This window comes from the organism of the source record quoted next, unplaced genomic scaffold, assembly GCF_019419815.1.
Source record: "Pyrus x bretschneideri cultivar Hongxiangsu unplaced genomic scaffold, Pyrus_bretschneideri_v1 Contig2, whole genome shotgun sequence".
Lineage (NCBI taxonomy): Eukaryota > Viridiplantae > Streptophyta > Magnoliopsida > Rosales > Rosaceae > Pyrus > Pyrus x bretschneideri.
In genome coordinates this window covers 9578843-9596809 of record NW_025999501.1, presented here as the reverse complement: position 1 = coordinate 9596809, position 17967 = coordinate 9578843, and the positions used below count along the sequence as shown (strand labels likewise).

Below are 17967 nucleotides of genomic sequence, written 5' to 3'. Positions count from 1 at the left end.
CATATTTCTTTTCCCGAAAGTCGGAAAAGTTTGAATATTGCTTTCAAAGAAACGTGGAAATTGGCTAAAACGATCTATTTACAAATCTCGTTGAGGTGCTCTCTTTTTAATGATTGGTTGATATTAAGTTAAATCTTGATCCGTATATCACTACTATTTGATTTTGATCGGTTCAACAACTAAAACAGTAAAATGATAAATTCAATCAATTTCCCAAACAAAAACAAAAACAAACAAACAAAAAGAAAGTAAAATTCTCTTCAGGTCATAACGTCTACATCATCCTCTCACGCGTCATGCGAGAGCAGTATGACATTACACAGCAGGATAATTATATTGCATGCTAAATTTGTATTAATTTGAAAAAATATGGGCGTGAACTTGCAAACTCCGAAAAGCTTGCCCCGATCAACCCATCAAACTAGTTTTTCTCAAGCTCTAGAGGTTCTGGATTGAATCCGAAAATAGCGATGTAAACAACAAATAGATAGCTGCAAGATAACAAGACTCGGGAATCACTCGTAAAATAGGATCTGTGAATAACATCATGTGAATGTACCAAAACCCAGCTGTGCCATCTGTGAAGTTAGTAATATTTCGTAGAAGTGCCAAAACAACAGGTGCACTCAATGCCTAGCCATGTATCGGCCTCGGAGATCTACTTCTATCAGTCACCGGAAACATAACCCTTGCTTTCGTAATACCTTTTCTCACTTGCTGCCTTTTTCTCGTTACGTTTCTGCAGGAAAAGAAATAGTGATAAGCCATACTTTTGAAGCATGCTAAGTAGAAATCCAAACGATATCAAGTAAAACAATAGTCAAACATAAAAATGCTTTTTCTCGTTATATTTATAATGTTTGAAACTTTTATTATAAATGACGGGTCCAAATTCGAACAATAGTATTGCAAGGAAGCTCAGGTATAGGGGAAAACCTGGTATGCTTCATGATTGGATACAATCCTTCTAATTATTGTGGAAGTGGTGATATCGAGCGGGCTTTCCAAAACTTTGAAGATGCCTAAATTGATTGGGACTTCATATGGGTTGCCTTCTTCCTGCAAAAAAAAAAAAAATATGTGTAACTAACCAATGCATCTTGGCGGCTCCAGAATTAAGCTAATGAAGTAAAGACATCAGCATTAGGAACTTGTTTTGCAATTTACCTTTTCAAAGTTGCTATTCTCTGCTACCGTTCCATGGACCACTAAGGAGATGTTAAAGGTTGTGAGCTGCAGCAATAAGATATTCCATGAGGAATTATATAATACAAGTGTGAGCACTGTTTTAAACAAGTCAAGTTCACAAAAATATGGAAAGTACTAAAACGAGATTACGGGTAGACCCAAATTCTAGTTCAATTAACACTAATGCTGAGGGAGAAAAAAAAAGAGACTATACCCAATTTCAAGAATAAGAAAATTTTGCGATGAGAAAAATAACCAGAAGATTACAGGAAAAGCATGAAGGCTGACTAAATACATAATGAAGCAAATTCAGTACAAAATAGAAGACAAGCTCACCATGTCTTTTGAGATTACCCATGGAGCACCGATTATAACCTCATCCACATAGCGGCAAGCTAAAACACTTAGGCTTCTTTCGTGAAGGTTCATTATTGGCGATGTGCTCCTCTATTAGCACTGTAATGCAATTATTAGAAACAGCTATTACCTAGTGGGTTTTTGAAATACAGTATAAGAGATGGAAGTAAAAAAAGGATGTGTACTTGGAAGTAAAACAAAATACCCTAATCAGAGGTTGCAAGATTAAATGAACATCTGTAAGAGATGGAAGTTCATGAACTGAAGTATCAGTGAGATTTATATAAAGATAAGTTGCTTCCCAGGAATTAGAAATAATCCACATATATGGTGAGAGCAAAGTTGCGTTTTCATGTAACACCAAAATGCACACAGGGTAGGGAAAAGGGCACCAACCGTAAAGGTAGATTAAGTAAATCAACTTTCATGAAAGATAAACTGATACTCAGCCAAAATTTTCAAAGTGGTGACCAGTGACAAGGTTCTATTGCAACTAATATGCTACTGAAAACCCATTCAATGAGAAAACCTAGAACAATAGGTACAAAATTGACTTACGGATTAATTTGTTTTTCATGTGAAGAGATAATATACACACACGTGTGTGGAAGTCACTACTATTGGATTTGATTTTTCTATTATGGTCACACTATATATGGTTCTAAAGTAGACCCCAATGATTAAAGGGTTATTGGTCATAGAAATTGACATGTGAGAGTGAGAGTAAGATGGAGATGATACCTGACAGTCTGATCAGTGTGTATTCCAACAAGAAGAAAATCCCCAAGCTCTCGTGCTTTCCTTAAGATCTATATGAAAAAGATGGCCATGTAACCAAAAGGTAAGTTTTTTTCTCCCTTAATATCTTATCAAATCTATAGAAAAAATTGGAAAACAAAAGAAAAACAGACAAGAAGACTGTAATAGCATGAATATAGTAGAATGAACAAAAAAAAAAAAAATCCTGCGTCTAACAACAACAGTGCAGATATAAAGTGTAATGTGTCTGTGTAGTGTGTTTAGGTTTGTGTGTATGTGTGTGTGAGAAAGAGAGACAGAGAGACAGAGAGAGAGAGAGACAGAGAGAGAGAGAGAGAGAGAGAGGTGGCAATTTTCAGGAATCAGATCACTCTAAATAGATTTAAGGATAAATATCATGTGAGCAAACTCATCCACATTACCTCCACATGTCCAGCATGGAAAAGATCAAATGCACCATCTATATAAATTATGCGCGCATCCGATTCAGGCCCCTGCAGTCAGGCATAAACCATTCACTAAAAAGTGACAAAGTAGTAATGCAATGCCAGAGCGTGGCACTTAAAATAAGTATATGTAATAATGTGATGTGAAATCAAGTTTTGTCTTTCCCTTTTTATCTCCCTTGTTTATAAAGAGACGAACTTCGGAATCTAAGTGAGGGATTGAATACTAAAAGTTGCTCCACTTCAAACAACCAGAAGAGAAACAGTTACGTAGACAACATTACCTTGCCATTTGAAAACTGAACAATTCTTCGAGATGTCGGTAGGAAATGAGACACACGGGTTCCACTTCCAGACCCACCATCTTCAAACTTCTGGCTGTGACCGTGGCTGAATTGTCTTTGCAAGGAAGAATGCTGTTGGATTTCACTAACAGATCTCTCTCTTACACAGAGAAGCATACGACCTATACACGGCATTAGCAAATAACAAAGTTAGACTAACAAAAACAACTGTAATTCCATGCTGAACATAAGTATATATTATTTAATCAGCTCCAATGCTAGAAATAGAACTAACCAACAATGTCAGTGCTGGAAACGCCTTCTGTCCGCTTGATCTGCTTGTAGCGGCCGGCCTTCTTCGCAAGAGCATAAGCATCAGTCCCATCAGGAAGCACACATGGGTCATCTCCATGAATGATATAGTCAATATTGTATTCATCAAACAGCTTCTTCATGAACTCTTCGGTTATGGCATAAGGTGCATCTGGAATCACCTCATCAACCCATTTCACAGCATTAACCATAATCATCCTAATTAAGACAACTAATTAGGATTAACCACACGTTCACATAATGCCATAACCCAAAATTTCGAATCTAATCAGCTCCATTAACACAAAAAGTCGGTACCTTTCGTTGAGAGGAGTCACAGGGGGGCCTTTATTGACGATGATTTCGGCGTCGCTGACGACACCAACGACCAATTGGTCGCCCAGAGCGCGCGCCTGACGGAGGGCGTTGCAGTGGCCGTAGTGCATCATGTCGAAGCAGCCGTCCATATAAACCCGCACGGGTCTGTTCTTCTTCCTCCGCCATCGAAGTCCCAGAGGAAGATGAGGTCCGCCGCGTTCTTGTGAACCCAGAAGCGACACCCCGACGCCGACCCCCACCGCCACCACCACCCCACCGACGAGACACGTGGCCAGAAACCTCGCCCAGCTTCGCGCGTTCTCCGAGTTCCCATCTTCCAAACCCATCTCGCAGCTTCCGAAATTTCCCAAATAAAATCAAATGAAAGTGATAGCTTCAGTCATTTGATACAACCCAACATTTCTTTTCGGGTATCGAATCGGGAAATCGAATAAAGTCGGGCACTTTCTGATTTGCAAATTGTTGGGTTCGGTTCGGGGTTCTCCTCACTTTTCTCTCCCTCGCTCAATTTTCTCACTTTTTCCTTTTCATGTGCGGCGGGTGATTCTTGGTCTTGGGCTGCAGTCCAACTCAAAGTTTTGATTTTTATTGGGTCAAAGAGATTCTGAGTTGGACTTTGTTAAGCCCATTTTTCTTTCTTCAAAATGAAGTTAGTTGCGCTAAAAAAAATAAATTGAGTAAATTTTGAGAAACTTTAACAAAAAGTTTCCGGTATCGTTCATTTTAACGAAAAATCACATTTTTACACTAAAAAAGTCAATCCTAGTACTATTCACTTTACCCTTTATTTTGTTCTTATCGTTAAAACTCAAAGTTTTCAAGCATTTTTTTTCATTATTTTTCCTTAAATTTTGTAAGTTATTATTGATTTTAGGCATTTTATTCAAAATAGTTCAAATATTGATATAACTCTTTACTTTGGTAGTAGTGGTATGAGTTTGTCCACTATTAATCATTTTGGCCATTCGTTAAACATCTCTGTTTCTATAAGGACCAAAATAATAAGAATATCCTCAAATTAGTAAACAATATGCCAAAATGATTTAACAAAATTTAAGAGTATTTTTTATTATTTTGGTCTTATTTAAAGGAGACTTCTCACGAAATGACCAAAATGACTGACGTTAGACAAACTCAAGGACTATTCATATCGATTTTAAGTATCGATAACCAAAGTGAGAAATTATGTCCATTTTAAAAGTCATTTTGGCTATAAAAAAAAACCTTGAATTTAATCTACCGGCTGACTTGGATGTACTTTTAAAATGATTAAAAGCGTTTTTAGATAAAATGTTTTTTGGTTCCAAAAGCACTTAAAGTGCTTTCTGAAAGAAGCACCAGTTATATGCTTCTTCTAGGAAGCACTTTAAGTGCTTTTCGAGAATTTACTTGTATTTTTACTAAAGATTGGTTCTAAAAACATTTTCATCAAAAAATGGTTTCAATCATTTTAGAAGTACATACAACCGTGCTCTACTTTGTTGATTGATCCATTCACCAATTATCAACATCAATTTATTCTTATTAAATTGCGATAAATGTTATCACAGATCATCTTTTCATCTCTTCATCAAATTCATAACGATGTTTTAAAAAGGAGATAAGGAGGGGAGATTTGAAAGTGGTAGAAGCCTACAATTTGTAAACTTGCACTAAACCAGATGAGTTGAAATACAATTAAAAATAACTGCATCGGTGAGTGGAGGGTGCTGGGCGGTGGGCCGGTGGCGTGGACTTTACTACTCTCTGTTTCGTTTATTCCCTTTCAAATTCCGTTATTCCACAACTTCCCTTCCTCCTCTTCCTGCCGACGAACTCAGAAAGCTAGAGAGAGAGAGAGAGAGAGAGAGAGAGAGAGAGAGAGAGAGAGAGAGAGATCGCCTTGGACTGGTCTTGCTCACAAGTAACCATGGCTTCCACGGAGGGTATAGTACCAATAACCAGGGCTTTTCTCGCTTCCTACTACGACACATACCAATTTCCCCCTCTCTCAAACGGCGTCGCTCGCCTCTCCTCCGAGATTCGCTCCTTCACCGCCGATTTGCTCCACCACTCTCCGGCGGCTCAAGGTCATCGTAGTTTCAAAACCCTCTTGAAAATTTTACATATTTTTGCTAAAGTGATCATCTTTTTCAATTTTTTGCTTGCAATTTTTAAAATTTCAGTACTTTGGATAATGAATGAATAAAACGGGTGTGGTTTATAGGCGAGGAGAGATTGTTAGTGAGTGAATTGGAAAGTGAACCGCCGCACAAAGTAGACGAAAACATGTGGAAGAATCGAGAGCATATGGAGGAGATACTATTTTTGCTTGAAAAACCCCATTGGCCCCAAACTGTAAGTCTAAGCTAAGTTAATGTAAGCGGTTTTTACTGCGAAAGATGCTGCCTTTTCGTTGTTTTTTTATTCGTGTTTTATTGGGCAGCTTCGAGAGCAGTCGAGTCTTGATGATGCTGAACTTGCGACTGTGATTGATCGCCTCCGCCAGAAATTTCAAACCAGTTTGAAGACACTGGAGTCTTTCCAAGCGAAAAATTCCGAACGTGTGTTCAACACGGGTTAGTTCCCTATCGCTTGCCCGTGTTGTGTTTAGATGAGGTATTCGTGAATCTGCTTTGATCATAATGGAATTGCTGAATCTGCCTGCAGTTATGACTTACATTCCTCAGGATTTTCGGGGAAGGCTCATCAGACAACAGCGGGAGCGTTCAGAGCGGAATAAGCAAGCAGAGGTTGAAGCTTTGGTTAGTTCTGGAGCAACTATACGTGAACGTTATGCTCTCTTGTGGAATCAGCAAATGGAGAGGTGAGACTCCCTTCGTTTGCCAGTCAGGTTAAAAGCAACATGTGCTCCACCTTACATTCTACTTGGCCGAAAAACTTTCAGGAGGAGACTCTTGGCGCAGCTTGGTTCTGCAACTGGTGTCTACAAGACGCTTGTCAAGTACTTGGTTGGGGTTCCACAGGTATGCTCCTCTACGCAGTTGCTTGCCACATTATTCGCTGGGTTTGCCTACTACTCCATATCCACTGCTGGGTTTCGACCCGAATGTCCACTGCTAGTTTGTTCATTGGCATGGTTAACTTTCTTAACGGCGTGATAAATACTTAACAATTTGACTTGCCTATCTGCTTAGATTACTCGTTCTGCATTTGTATGTATCAGTGAGAGGGTGGTTATTCGATGGAGCTTCTATTTATAGTATTTGTAAATGAACTTCAAAAGTATGTTTTATTGACTTCATGTGTTGGTAACTGTTCCTGCACTTCCTCTTGGGTGCAGGTTCTACTTGATTTTATTCGCCAAATAAATGATGATGATGGGTAAGATTTTCGTGGTAGTAGTTTAATTGCATTTCCTATAGTAAATTAATGTCTCATACACTTATTGTATCCTTCATTAATAGGCCCATGGAAGAGCAACGGCAACGTTATGGACCCCCTTTATACAGCCTTACAACTATGGTACTTCTTATACGACTCCTTATTTCGCTGTCTTGGGGGCGCTTTGAGAGTAGAAAATTGTGAGAATCTTTTATCTTTGGCTTATGTTCAAGATGTAGTTCTATTTATCTTTATGGTGACACTTTCTTTTATTTTATGACTTGGGCAGAAAGAAGCAAGAGTTAGCTGTCTTGGAAGAAGCTGTTGATGTCTACACCACTGAGTTTGAAAGGTTTATTACGTTCATCAGGTATTACTCCTATCAATTTATATACCCCTTCCTTTCGCTAAGGTTTTGATTTGACTATCCTTTTGATCCGTAAAAAAGTGTCGAGGAAAAAATTGCTAATCATGGTTGCTTGTGTATTACACTGCATAATAGAACTCGCACACTTGAAAACCCAAAATAAAGCTGTGTTGTCTTATTGGGCTGCAAGCCTGTTTTTCCTTTGTTCTGCTGCTAGGTTGTGCTTATTGCTATATCAATTTACGTATGCATTTTTTTTTTCAGTGAGGTCTTTGCAAATTCCCCCTTTTTTATCCCAGCAGAGGTTGCGGGCGCATTAGAAGGAAGGTGAGGCACTGAAGCTCTAAACTATCTTTTGTAATTTTGAAGTAATAACTTTTGCTAATTTCTTCTATATAGGAATAACTGATGATTACCAAGAAACGAGTGTTCCAGCTGGGAAAACTCATGAGGTTTGTTTATATATCTTCTTGTGATACTTTTTCTTTTTCCTCATGACTGAAGATGCTTTGTGTTCACATGCATGTGTGTGTAAATCTATTGATTTATTTCTTAACAACGCTGGCCGTTTAACTATTACCCCAGCCAGTAATTAATGTGGCTTCACTACTCTTATAGGTTTTATTGACTGTGGATGCGATAAATTCATATATTGCTTGGGATTTCGCGCTTGTACAGGGGAAGATAAACTTGGTATTGTTCCTAAACGTTGTTGGTCATATGTTGTTTACTTAAAAGTTTTTACAGTGTAAATTCCATATTGAGATTTATGTTTGTTGGACAGGATATTGGATTTAGTGTCGAGTATACAAATTCTTCTGGGGAAAAATCTGTAAGTTTAACTATGATGTCTCCATTGTTAATTACTATGTTCACTTTGGTCTCCTCCTCTTCAACCTTTGTTTTGTTGCTTCCTTTTTCACTTTCTCGTTTCTGTTTCTAACTTAATTCTTTTCTTGTAATTACTTTGGGGCATTGCTGGTTTTACCACAGCTCATTTTACCTTACCAACGCTACGATTCTGACCAAGTAAGTTTTGTTATTTCGGGCTTTTTGTGGTGTCAGATCATCATTTGTGATATTAAATGTCCTGGCCTCAATATGCATGTTCGTTTACAGGGAAACTTCTGCACATGTGAGGCTGGAAACTACAAACTGATTTGGGACAATTCCTATTCGAATTTTTTTAAGAAGGTGCGCAGACATGTTTCGGTATCTTCTATATATTCTTATTTTGTTTTACTACGCCACTTTATGTATTCTTGCTTGAAAACGACTGGTCGATGCTACTTGAAAGCTTTACTTTGAAGTTTGAACCATTAAGTTTTGTTTGATCATAACTCATTATCAACAGAATTGGCGTCTTTTCCATATATTCTGTTACGTTTATTTTCAATCATCGTTTGTTACCGCATATAATGGCTGCCAAGTCTCCATCTCTACAAAAGTAGCTAAAGTAGTCAGATGACTTTATTATGAACTTGAGAGATCGAAAGTGAAATCCGACCATTTTTCAATCGTTGCTATGAGTGATCGCATTTGAACTCTACATGCATCATTGTTATCTTTTGGTACCAGTTTTGAGCCGATGTTTCTTGTTTGGTACGTCCAATATGGGAATTTTCTTACATTTTTATCTTTTCATTTTCTGAATATAGGTTCTGCGCTTCAAGGTAGATTGCATACCGCCAGTTGCAGAGTCGGTGCAACCTGCGAACGAGGTTGAAGAATGAGTGTTTTCGCATCTGCGCAGATTGAAGAGTGGATGTTTTAACTTCATGCCGCATGGATGCTCTCACTTTTCCGTCAGCATTGAATTGTATCACGTTATTCATTTCGTTTTTTTTACGTTGCATCATCGGGGCATGCGATGGTTGGATGGCGCACAGAATGTTGTATTATAAATCCTTCGTATATTACCTATCTGCCCTACAACCAGTTATCGAAAATTCAAGTCCATCAGCAAAATTCCATGACCATTTATTTGTTGAAATTTGTAACCGAGAAGTTTTAAAGTGCCGAAAGAATCCGTTCCTTTCTTTGCGCATCACCATTTACAGAGAGGGGAGCATTTCCTTATCTGCAAGAGGGCAGAGGGAGGCCCAAGTGATTTCTGTAAAGGCCCGATAAAAATTTGGCTTTCAGTGACAACGATTGTCATGACTAAAAGTACAAAATATTGTGATTAAAACGTTTAGTCACGAAAAAGATCTATAAATGAGACCGAAACCTGTGTGACTAATTGATTTATTAGTCACCAAAACAATACATTGACTAACTTAAAAGGTATTAGTCACAACACACCTTATTACTAGAAAATTAAACCAAAGTCTAACTTTTAGTCACAATATCTTTTTAGTTACAACCACTCTTCATGGCTAAAAGATTTAGTAACAACGCCCTTATAATAACTAATAAGTATTTAGTCACAAGTAATCTTCATGACTAAAAATCTTAGTAACAACAACCCTATATAACAAAAGCTCTATTAGTCACAAGAAAGCTAATAACTAAAATACAAATTTATCACTCACACCTGTTTTTCATTAGTAATATATTTAGAATATCATCAACAAACGGCAGGGAACTAGCATCAAGCTAATCAAAGCAATTGAAAGTTGTTTTTATAAGAGAAAGTCATCTAGAAAATCCATCAAGCCAAGTTGAATTCAACAGAAATGGACCATGATAACCTGGTTCGTACATATAGGAGCTTCCAATACAGTTCTCAAATGCCAAAGATGGAGAAAAGCTTCGACAGCAATCTCTAAAGCTGCCGCACTCGAGTCAGAGAGAGAGCTCAGGAGCTGCTGCTGCCGTATTGCTGCTGTATTCTTAAGTTTGGAGATGCATTAACTAAACACTGAAAATTATTCACCCACCATTACTCTTCAAAGTGAATATTCAAACTTGTAGTTGAAGTAGTAAACTACCCTACCCAGGCATGCAAATTAATTAAGAAGAATTAAATATTTGAATTAGAAGATCAAATATATGTCCGTGTATCTGTAGCAAGAAATACTTTTTTAAAAAATTCCCCCGGAAATAAAGAATAAAAAAAAAAAACAAAGACAACTGTGCAACAAGAAAAACCAAACAAAAAATAAGCAGTGAAACAAAACTGTGTGTGTATGTACATGGGTGGACAGTGAGAATCTCCCCTTGAGGAAATCATGGAGATATTATTGTGGAATCACTCAAATGTAATTTTCCTTCCAACACATCTCTCTTTCAATAATATTGCAAAAATACATTATATAATTTGCGTGGATCAGTGTATGGCCACATCACAGATCAATCAAATCGAACACGAAAGTGATCTTATCAAAACTTATATGAGAGAGAGGGAGACCTAGAGAGAGAGAGAGAGAGAGAGAGAGAGAGAGAGAGAGAGAGAGAGAGATGGGACTGGAGTTATTGAAGGGGCATGGCATATCATGGCATGCATGACTGTTTGTGCTTGCTAGCTTTTTGTAGATGAATTATGAATATCTTTGCTAAGAAGAACAGCCAGCGGCAAGTTTTGGCCTATGCTTTGAGCCACACTCTAAATTTGATGTTAATTTTAAATGGATGCCTTTGTTGTGTTGTAAATGTTCGAATGTTTTGGTACAACCTTTGTGTGTCTTTTTTCTATCAACTGCAGATTATCGCCTTCTGCATCAATATTTTTAACCTATATAATTCGTGCAATGCTCTAGACATCAATATCATCCATGTGACCTACCTCAGTTTTTGATCAATCACTTTAACAATATTAATTAACATGATAATGTGACATTGCCTGCGCTGCCCATGCCACACCGCTCCCTTTCACAAATTTTGATCCATCTTTCTTCACGTGATGAAAGAAATATATACAAAATCGTATATAATGAAAGAATTATTTTCTCTTCACATACCAAACAATATTATAACACGAGTAATCGATCTACTACATCATGAAAAGTTAACTTAAACTAATCTAAATTGTAAGGAATGAAATTCAAACTCACGCTCTAGTCAGTATAACAACGCATCCGGAACAAGAACTAATGGAAGCGAGATTGGTAGCTGAAACATCAAATATTCCAGCCCTCCATATGTTTCTAGGGTTTGAATGGAAGTCTTCATTGGTCAACATGTTACTTTTAGGGGAGGGTGTTTGTAGCCAAACGTGTCTTTTCAAAGGCCAAGAGTTATAATTGGGTAATTATTGGTATCAAAAGCTGGAGAGATTTTTCAGTGTGACCGTCACACGAGGTGATACATCACGTGTTCCTATATAAATAATGAGTTAGGTGTGTTAAAAGATTAATAACTTAAAAATTAAAATTTTCCACCACTTATATAAAAACACAAAGTGTACCATCCGTGTTTCCGTTATAACTAAAAATTTCTTCAAATGCTGAATGCATCCTAACCTTTACCCCACAAGTTATCTCATGTTACCTCCAAAAAAAGGTTTTTGTTGTCACCTTTGCAATTATATGTAGAAATTATATCAAAATAAATCACTATATCTTTCGCTTCTTAATGTAATCAATTTTCATAACGACAAGATAAATTAAACACACAAAATTAACACACAGAGAATGTGTTACTTTTGTACGGCCAAATAATAACATTTTTTAATATGTAATGTGTAAGTTAGGTAGTTGCATGGCATATTATCGTACTAGCACCGCACTAAAGAAATAGGAGACTTGTTGCACACAGTAACCTGTACTGTAGTCTTTTCTAAAAAGATTGTGAATCAAAATCGTGCTATAATAAATTAGTTCTGAGTTTAGTGATATTTATCCAAGCTCAACTCTACCAAATCATGATCCCTGCACTGGTTGAGGTCTGGGGATTGAGTTTGTGACCGGGGGTTCGAACTATTTGAGAGGTGAAGATGCTAAGACCATCTCCAACCGAAAGGTCCAGAGGACCTGAGGATCGAAAATGGTCCGAAAACTGTCTCCAACCAAGGGTCAGGCCAAAGGGCTATTGGACCCCACTGAACAAAAAAAGGTCAAAGGACCAACCGGCCAGTCCAAATGAGCCAGCCAACCGGGCCCGGGCTGGGCCACAATTAAAAAAACCAACAACTAGCTATTATTTTTCATTTTTGTTATTTTTTTACAAATTTAAATTTTTTTTTTTTTTCTTATAACTTCCATTATACAACATTAAATTAAATTAAACAATATGAAACAACATTAAATAACATTAACCAACATAAAAATTATACAACATAAAAATAAATTTAACAACATGAAACTTAAACAACATTTTTAAAAACATTTAACAACATAAAACTTAAACGCCTACTCCATGCTTCTTTTGGCCCAAAGATGTGCAACAAGATCTTATTGTAGGTACTTGTTTGTGGCACGAGAACCTATCATCCTATAACGCCTCATGTACTCATTTATAAAAAGGCTTTTTAGCCAAAATGGTCCCTAAGATTTGCATAACACATCACTTTGGTCATTGAGATTGAAAATCAATAGAAATGATCCCTGAGATTGTCCACCATCCATTATTTTGGTCATTTCATTAAAAACTCCGTTAAGGGTCCAGAAGCTCTTGGCCGGAAGTTTGGGCAATTTTCAAAGCTTTGTAACTCAATCATTTCTTAACCAAATTCGACCCATGATATATCAAAATGAAGGTAGGAAAGTGTAGAACAAGATTATACCTATTTGGAAGCTCAATGATTGCTAGAGATGGTGGGAAAATAGCCTGAAAGGTGACTGGTCCGAGGAAAAACTAGAAAACTAGCCGGAAACTGGGTGAATTTTAAACGTTCGTAACTTCTTTAATACTCAACAAAATCGAGTGATTCAAAAACAAAAATCATACTTCTTGACGAAACGAAGAGAATGTTACCTTTTCGACGGCTAACTCGCCTTGGTTTGGCCGGAAAACAGCTCAAAAGTGGCTAACTCGATAACCAAGATAGTCATTTTTGAGCCATTTTCTAGCTAAACCACGGTGAGTTAGCCTTTGAGAAAGGTATCATTCTCTTCGTCTCGTTAAGAAGTATGGTTTTTATATTTGAATCACTCGATTTCGTTGAGTATTGAAGAAGTTATGAACTTAAATGCCTACTTCATGCTTCTTTTGGCCCAAAGATGTGCAACAATATCCTGTTTTAGGTACTTGTTTGTAGCACGGGAACGTATCATCCTATAGTGCCTCATGTACTCATTTATAGAAATACTACCAGTTCTTGGATTGAAAGGAAAATTAGGCCTATCATATATTTTTGCACAAGCCATTCTTGACCTATTTGGATCCTCTTGGTCGTTATCGGACTCTCCATCAATATACCCATCTCGCTCATCCTCCACAATCATGCTGTGTAATATGATGCAAGACATCATGATAGAGTCCAAATTTTATCGACTCCATCCTCTTGCCAGTTTCTTAATGATTTTCCACCGTGCTTGTAGAACACCAAAAGCTCTCTCAACATCTTTCCGATATGCCTCTTGGTATAAGGTAAAACACTTTTCGGCATCATGTTTAGGGATTGGAATTGCTTGGACAAGTGTCGCCCACTTTGGGTAGATGACATTTGCCAAGTAATATCCCATATTGTACTGAAAGTCGTTGATGTAGTAGTCAAGTTGAGGTGATTTACCTTCCGTCATGTTATTGAATAGGGGTGAATGCCCAAGAACTGTAATGTCATTTTGGGATCCAGCGAGTCCAAAGAAAACTTGCTAGATCCATATGTCATACGAGACAACCACCTCTAACACAATAGTTGGCTTTCTCGACCTTCCGCTAAAACCTCATTGCCATCTGGTGGGATAGTTCTCCAATTCCAATGCATGCAGTCTAATGACCCTCTTATGCCCAGAAACCCACGGTCTTAAGCTTTGCGAATGAGCCGATCCAGATCTTCTTGATTTGGCTCGCGGAGGTACTCCTCTTTGTAAAGGTGAACAATTGTGTTACATAATTCAGTAAGAGTATCAGGGCATGTAGACTCAGATATACCATAGGTTTCATCCATCGAATCAGTTAGGGAGGCATAGGCCATCATTCGTAGTGCAACAGTAACCTTCTGATAAGGTGAGAAACCAGGGCGACCTGCTCTGTCCAGCTTTTGTTGAAAGTATGGATTTACTTGATGGACATCATGAAGTAAACGTTTGAACACATGAAGCCTCATCCGGAAGCGACGTCTGAAATCATCTTCTGTGTACACGAAATTGGAGTTGAAGTAGTTGTTCATCATATTGGCATGCGTCATCGCTCTGTTTCGTGGTTTGTAAAAACGACCAACAATAGAGCCACCCCATTGACGTTGTTCCTTAATTGGCTGATACACCATGGCCGCATCCATGGCTGCCACATATTTTGTGTTACACCATGCTTCATCTTCTTCATTAGACTCCTCATCTTCTCATCTCATCCGCGCCCATTTTTCTTCCAATTCGGAATTGCATGAGGACCCCCAGTTGGAATTCGAAGAGGATCCAATAATACACCTCGACCCGGAATGTCCACTAAGACCCCGAATTGGGCCGTGTTGGCTGACACCTGGAAGGTGACGAAGCCATAAAGTGTGATAATGTATAAAATGTGAATAAATTAAAATCTAAAAGTACCTTAAATACACAAGTGCGCGGTGAGCGGGTCTGGACCCATTTCATGCGTGATACAGAGCATAGGTATAGTACAGTAAGGTAATAGTTCATACGCCTCATGAACTAGCGATCAACAAAAATCAATACCTTCCATCTCTACCTAGCACGAGGCATTTTGGAAGCTCACTGGCTTCAGAGTTCATTGGAACTCCGAAGTTAAGCCGAGTAGCGCACGGGAGCACTCCCATGATGGGTGACCCACTGGGAAGTTCTCGTGTGAGTTCCTAGAAAAAAAACCGTGAGGGCGTGGTCGGGGCCCAAAGCGGACAATATCCTGCTATGGTGGAGTCAAGCCCGAGATGTAGTGGGGGCCCAGGCGGGGATGTGACATCCAAAGTTGGAATTCATTGTAAACTTGAATTGAAAGAGATTGAAATGAAATAGATTGAATTCAAAGGTGTGTGAATAGCAAAAAAAAATTCAAATCCAACGGCTAGTTAACGTCATGCTGACATCAACTAGCCATTGGATTTGAATTTGAATATTTTTCGGCCAAAATTTGTAAAAAAAAATTAAAAATTTCTCATTTTTTCCTATAAATTTAAGTTGTTATAGTTTTCAAATTTAAATAATAAATTAAGTTTGGCCCTATGATCTTCTGTTGAAGACGATTTTTTGTGACAGGGCTAAAGCGAGCTCTATAACCCTTTGGCCCTCGGTTTGAGATGATAAGAAATATGGTCATGCACTGTTTATTAAAATATTAATTTCTTGGAGGATCAAAGGGTTAAAACGAATCATTTGTCTTTCGTTCAGTTGGAGATGGTCTAATAAGACCAAAAAACACCAACACTTTTCACAAGAAGAGTCCACGTCCATGTCCATATATATCCAAACGGACCCCAACCAAATGGAATTATGCATGCCCTATCTCTATTTAGCTGTCCTTCAAATGCAGAGAAAGGAGCTAGCGCAATAGCATAGTAGGCCATGTCATCATCATGATTGTCGTTTTCCAGATTTTGTTTGTCAAGTTGCTGGTTTTGATCTTTCCAGTTTTAAATAAATATGGACAATCATAAGCGCTATTCATAGAAAAAAAGGCAATTGTGAATAATTTTCAGTGATTTGGATCCTCTCCGGATCCCCTCCCTGGGAATCCCGGGGATCAAGGTAAAATGACTATTCATCAAAGATCGTGTGGCCACAATTAAATGTTTTTTATATTTTTAAAAGTAAATCAATCTCGTTTTGTGTAAAAAGCATTTAATTATGGTCGCACGATCTTTGATGAACAGTCATTGTGTCTTGATCCCCGAAATCTCAGGGAGGGGATCCAGAGAAGATCCAAATCCAATTTTCAGAGGAACAAGAGTCTCACAACGTCGTACTATAAAGAAATATCTCACATTAAAAGTCTATCAAATATTGTTGCTTATAAAAAGTTGGATACTTCTCATATTGTCGATGAATTTTATGTAGAAATCTCAACTTTCTTTATAGTACCAGAATCAAGTTGCTCCACGACGTTACGTACGTATAACCCAAATGGCCACCCCTGGTACATAACATTCAATTTGTAGTGACATGTACTGTAGGTAAGAAAAAGGAAAACGAAAATGAAGTTGCATAAAAGAACAAGAACACTGAAACTTAGATAATGAGACATGCCTGCATGGTGAATGGTGATGGAGTAAAAAGACACAAGAAAAAGTGGTAAAAGAGGAAAACAAAAAGCTAATGAATTGAAATTCATCCAGAAATGTGTGAAAAGGACTAGTGTGGTCGAAATCTTCACATCTCAAAAATGAAGGAAGGGGTGGGTTCTGGTGAATGGTGATTAATTTGTCTCTCTTTCACGTGTTCTTAGCTTGTGACTGTCAGAAATGCAGAAACAGAAGAAAAGGAGAAGAGAAAGAGTTCGAGAGGACGACGGTCCAAAAGACGAATAACTTTTACATGTAATGCCCACACCATATTATGTATCTATGTACTTCTGATCGAACTGCTTCATCTATTAATCTTTTGATTATTTACAGTAAATTATTTAATCTTTTGATTACTTTCTCTAATTATGTATTAGGGATTCAAATAAGTCGGCTTACTTTTTTGTGGTAGAACGTGCTGCTTTTTGTTCGTATCTGTTTTTGGTTCTCTAGCTGCAAAAGTGTTAGATATTTACAAAAAAAAAATTCACTGTAAAAGTCTTATAACATATTTTACAAAAATAAGTTGACATTAGAGAGATTATCTAATTTGAACTATTTTTATAAAACACATAATATGTTTTATAAAAATATAGTTTAAAAATATGACTCTCTATAGCATTTTTCTTTTACAAATGTCATACTAAGTGCTCTTATATTCTTTTTAGTTTCAGATTTGTACGGAATTGTTTTTTGTCAAAAACACTTCTATTTATAAGTACTTTTATAAAAATTTCAAACAATTGAAAGCGTTTTTGACAAAGCGCAAGTGCTTTCATAAGAAATAGTAGATCCAAAATAAATTATGAATTTTTCTGCCGAACGTAGTTAGAAACTTAGAAAAAATTTTGATTGTCAGAAAGCGATTTGAAAAGTAGTCTTAAACAATATTCCTAACTTGTTACTGAGTAACAATGCTAAAGATGCTTTTGTACTTGTACCAAGTTTTCTTGTACCTCGTAGTTAATAATAAGGAAATAACAAATTTCGGCATATCAACTAAAACTTGGTTTAATAAATTATATGCTTAATATAATTGCGAATAATAACATGCTTTTCAATTATTAATGCTTGACGTTATAATATGAAGTATAATAATTTGAGTGAATTCATAATTACGTCATGTCAACATATTACCGTTACATCAAATAATAAATTTCTTGAATTCTCTATGTTCAATTTTGCCTAAACCCCTTGCTTAATGATGGTCATGCATAAGCCTAGCTAGAAAATTTAATTAGCAAATTCTAATCTCCTAATCTAGGGCAACATATAGCCGGTGGGAGAGGGTCAAACAAGGCCACATAGGTTTTTTAC

General features: G+C 37.2%; 3 protein-coding genes across 3 annotated transcripts; 1 reads left to right on the top strand and 2 right to left on the bottom strand.

The window, feature by feature from the left end:
- Window positions 1-240: 240 nt before the first annotated feature.
- LOC103930263 (ethanolamine-phosphate cytidylyltransferase) lies at window positions 241-4120 on the bottom strand. Its single transcript, XM_009339569.3, is given in 10 exon segments — window positions 241-739; window positions 937-1059; window positions 1168-1233; window positions 1525-1625; window positions 1628-1644; window positions 2287-2354; window positions 2727-2798; window positions 3035-3216; window positions 3330-3565; window positions 3665-4120. Coding segments are annotated over 10 exon segments (1284 nt in total). The 5' UTR covers window positions 4012-4120; the 3' UTR covers window positions 241-667.
- A 1184-nt stretch (window positions 4121-5304) lies between these two features.
- LOC103930264 lies at window positions 5305-9355 on the top strand. The gene is given in 15 exon segments (XM_048583664.1): window positions 5305-5754; window positions 5892-6022; window positions 6111-6243; window positions 6335-6491; window positions 6573-6651; window positions 6969-7009; window positions 7093-7209; window positions 7299-7379; window positions 7641-7708; window positions 7776-7828; window positions 7995-8069; window positions 8161-8208; window positions 8370-8405; window positions 8496-8570; window positions 9035-9355. Coding segments are annotated over 15 exon segments (1329 nt in total). The 5' UTR covers window positions 5305-5594; the 3' UTR covers window positions 9110-9355.
- Window positions 9356-14223: 4868 nt separating this feature from the next.
- LOC103930279 lies at window positions 14224-14700 on the bottom strand. The gene has a single exon (XM_009339588.2). The coding sequence runs from the start codon at window positions 14698-14700 to the stop codon at window positions 14224-14226; it is 477 nt and encodes a 158-aa protein (XP_009337863.2).
- Window positions 14701-17967: the final 3267 nt, after the last annotated feature.

What these genes read in the sequence shown, in the direction of transcription:
- LOC103930279 (XM_009339588.2), bottom strand. Translation starts at nt 14,700, where the DNA reads ATGGATGCGGCCATGGTGTATCAGCCAATTAAGGAACAACGTCAATGG.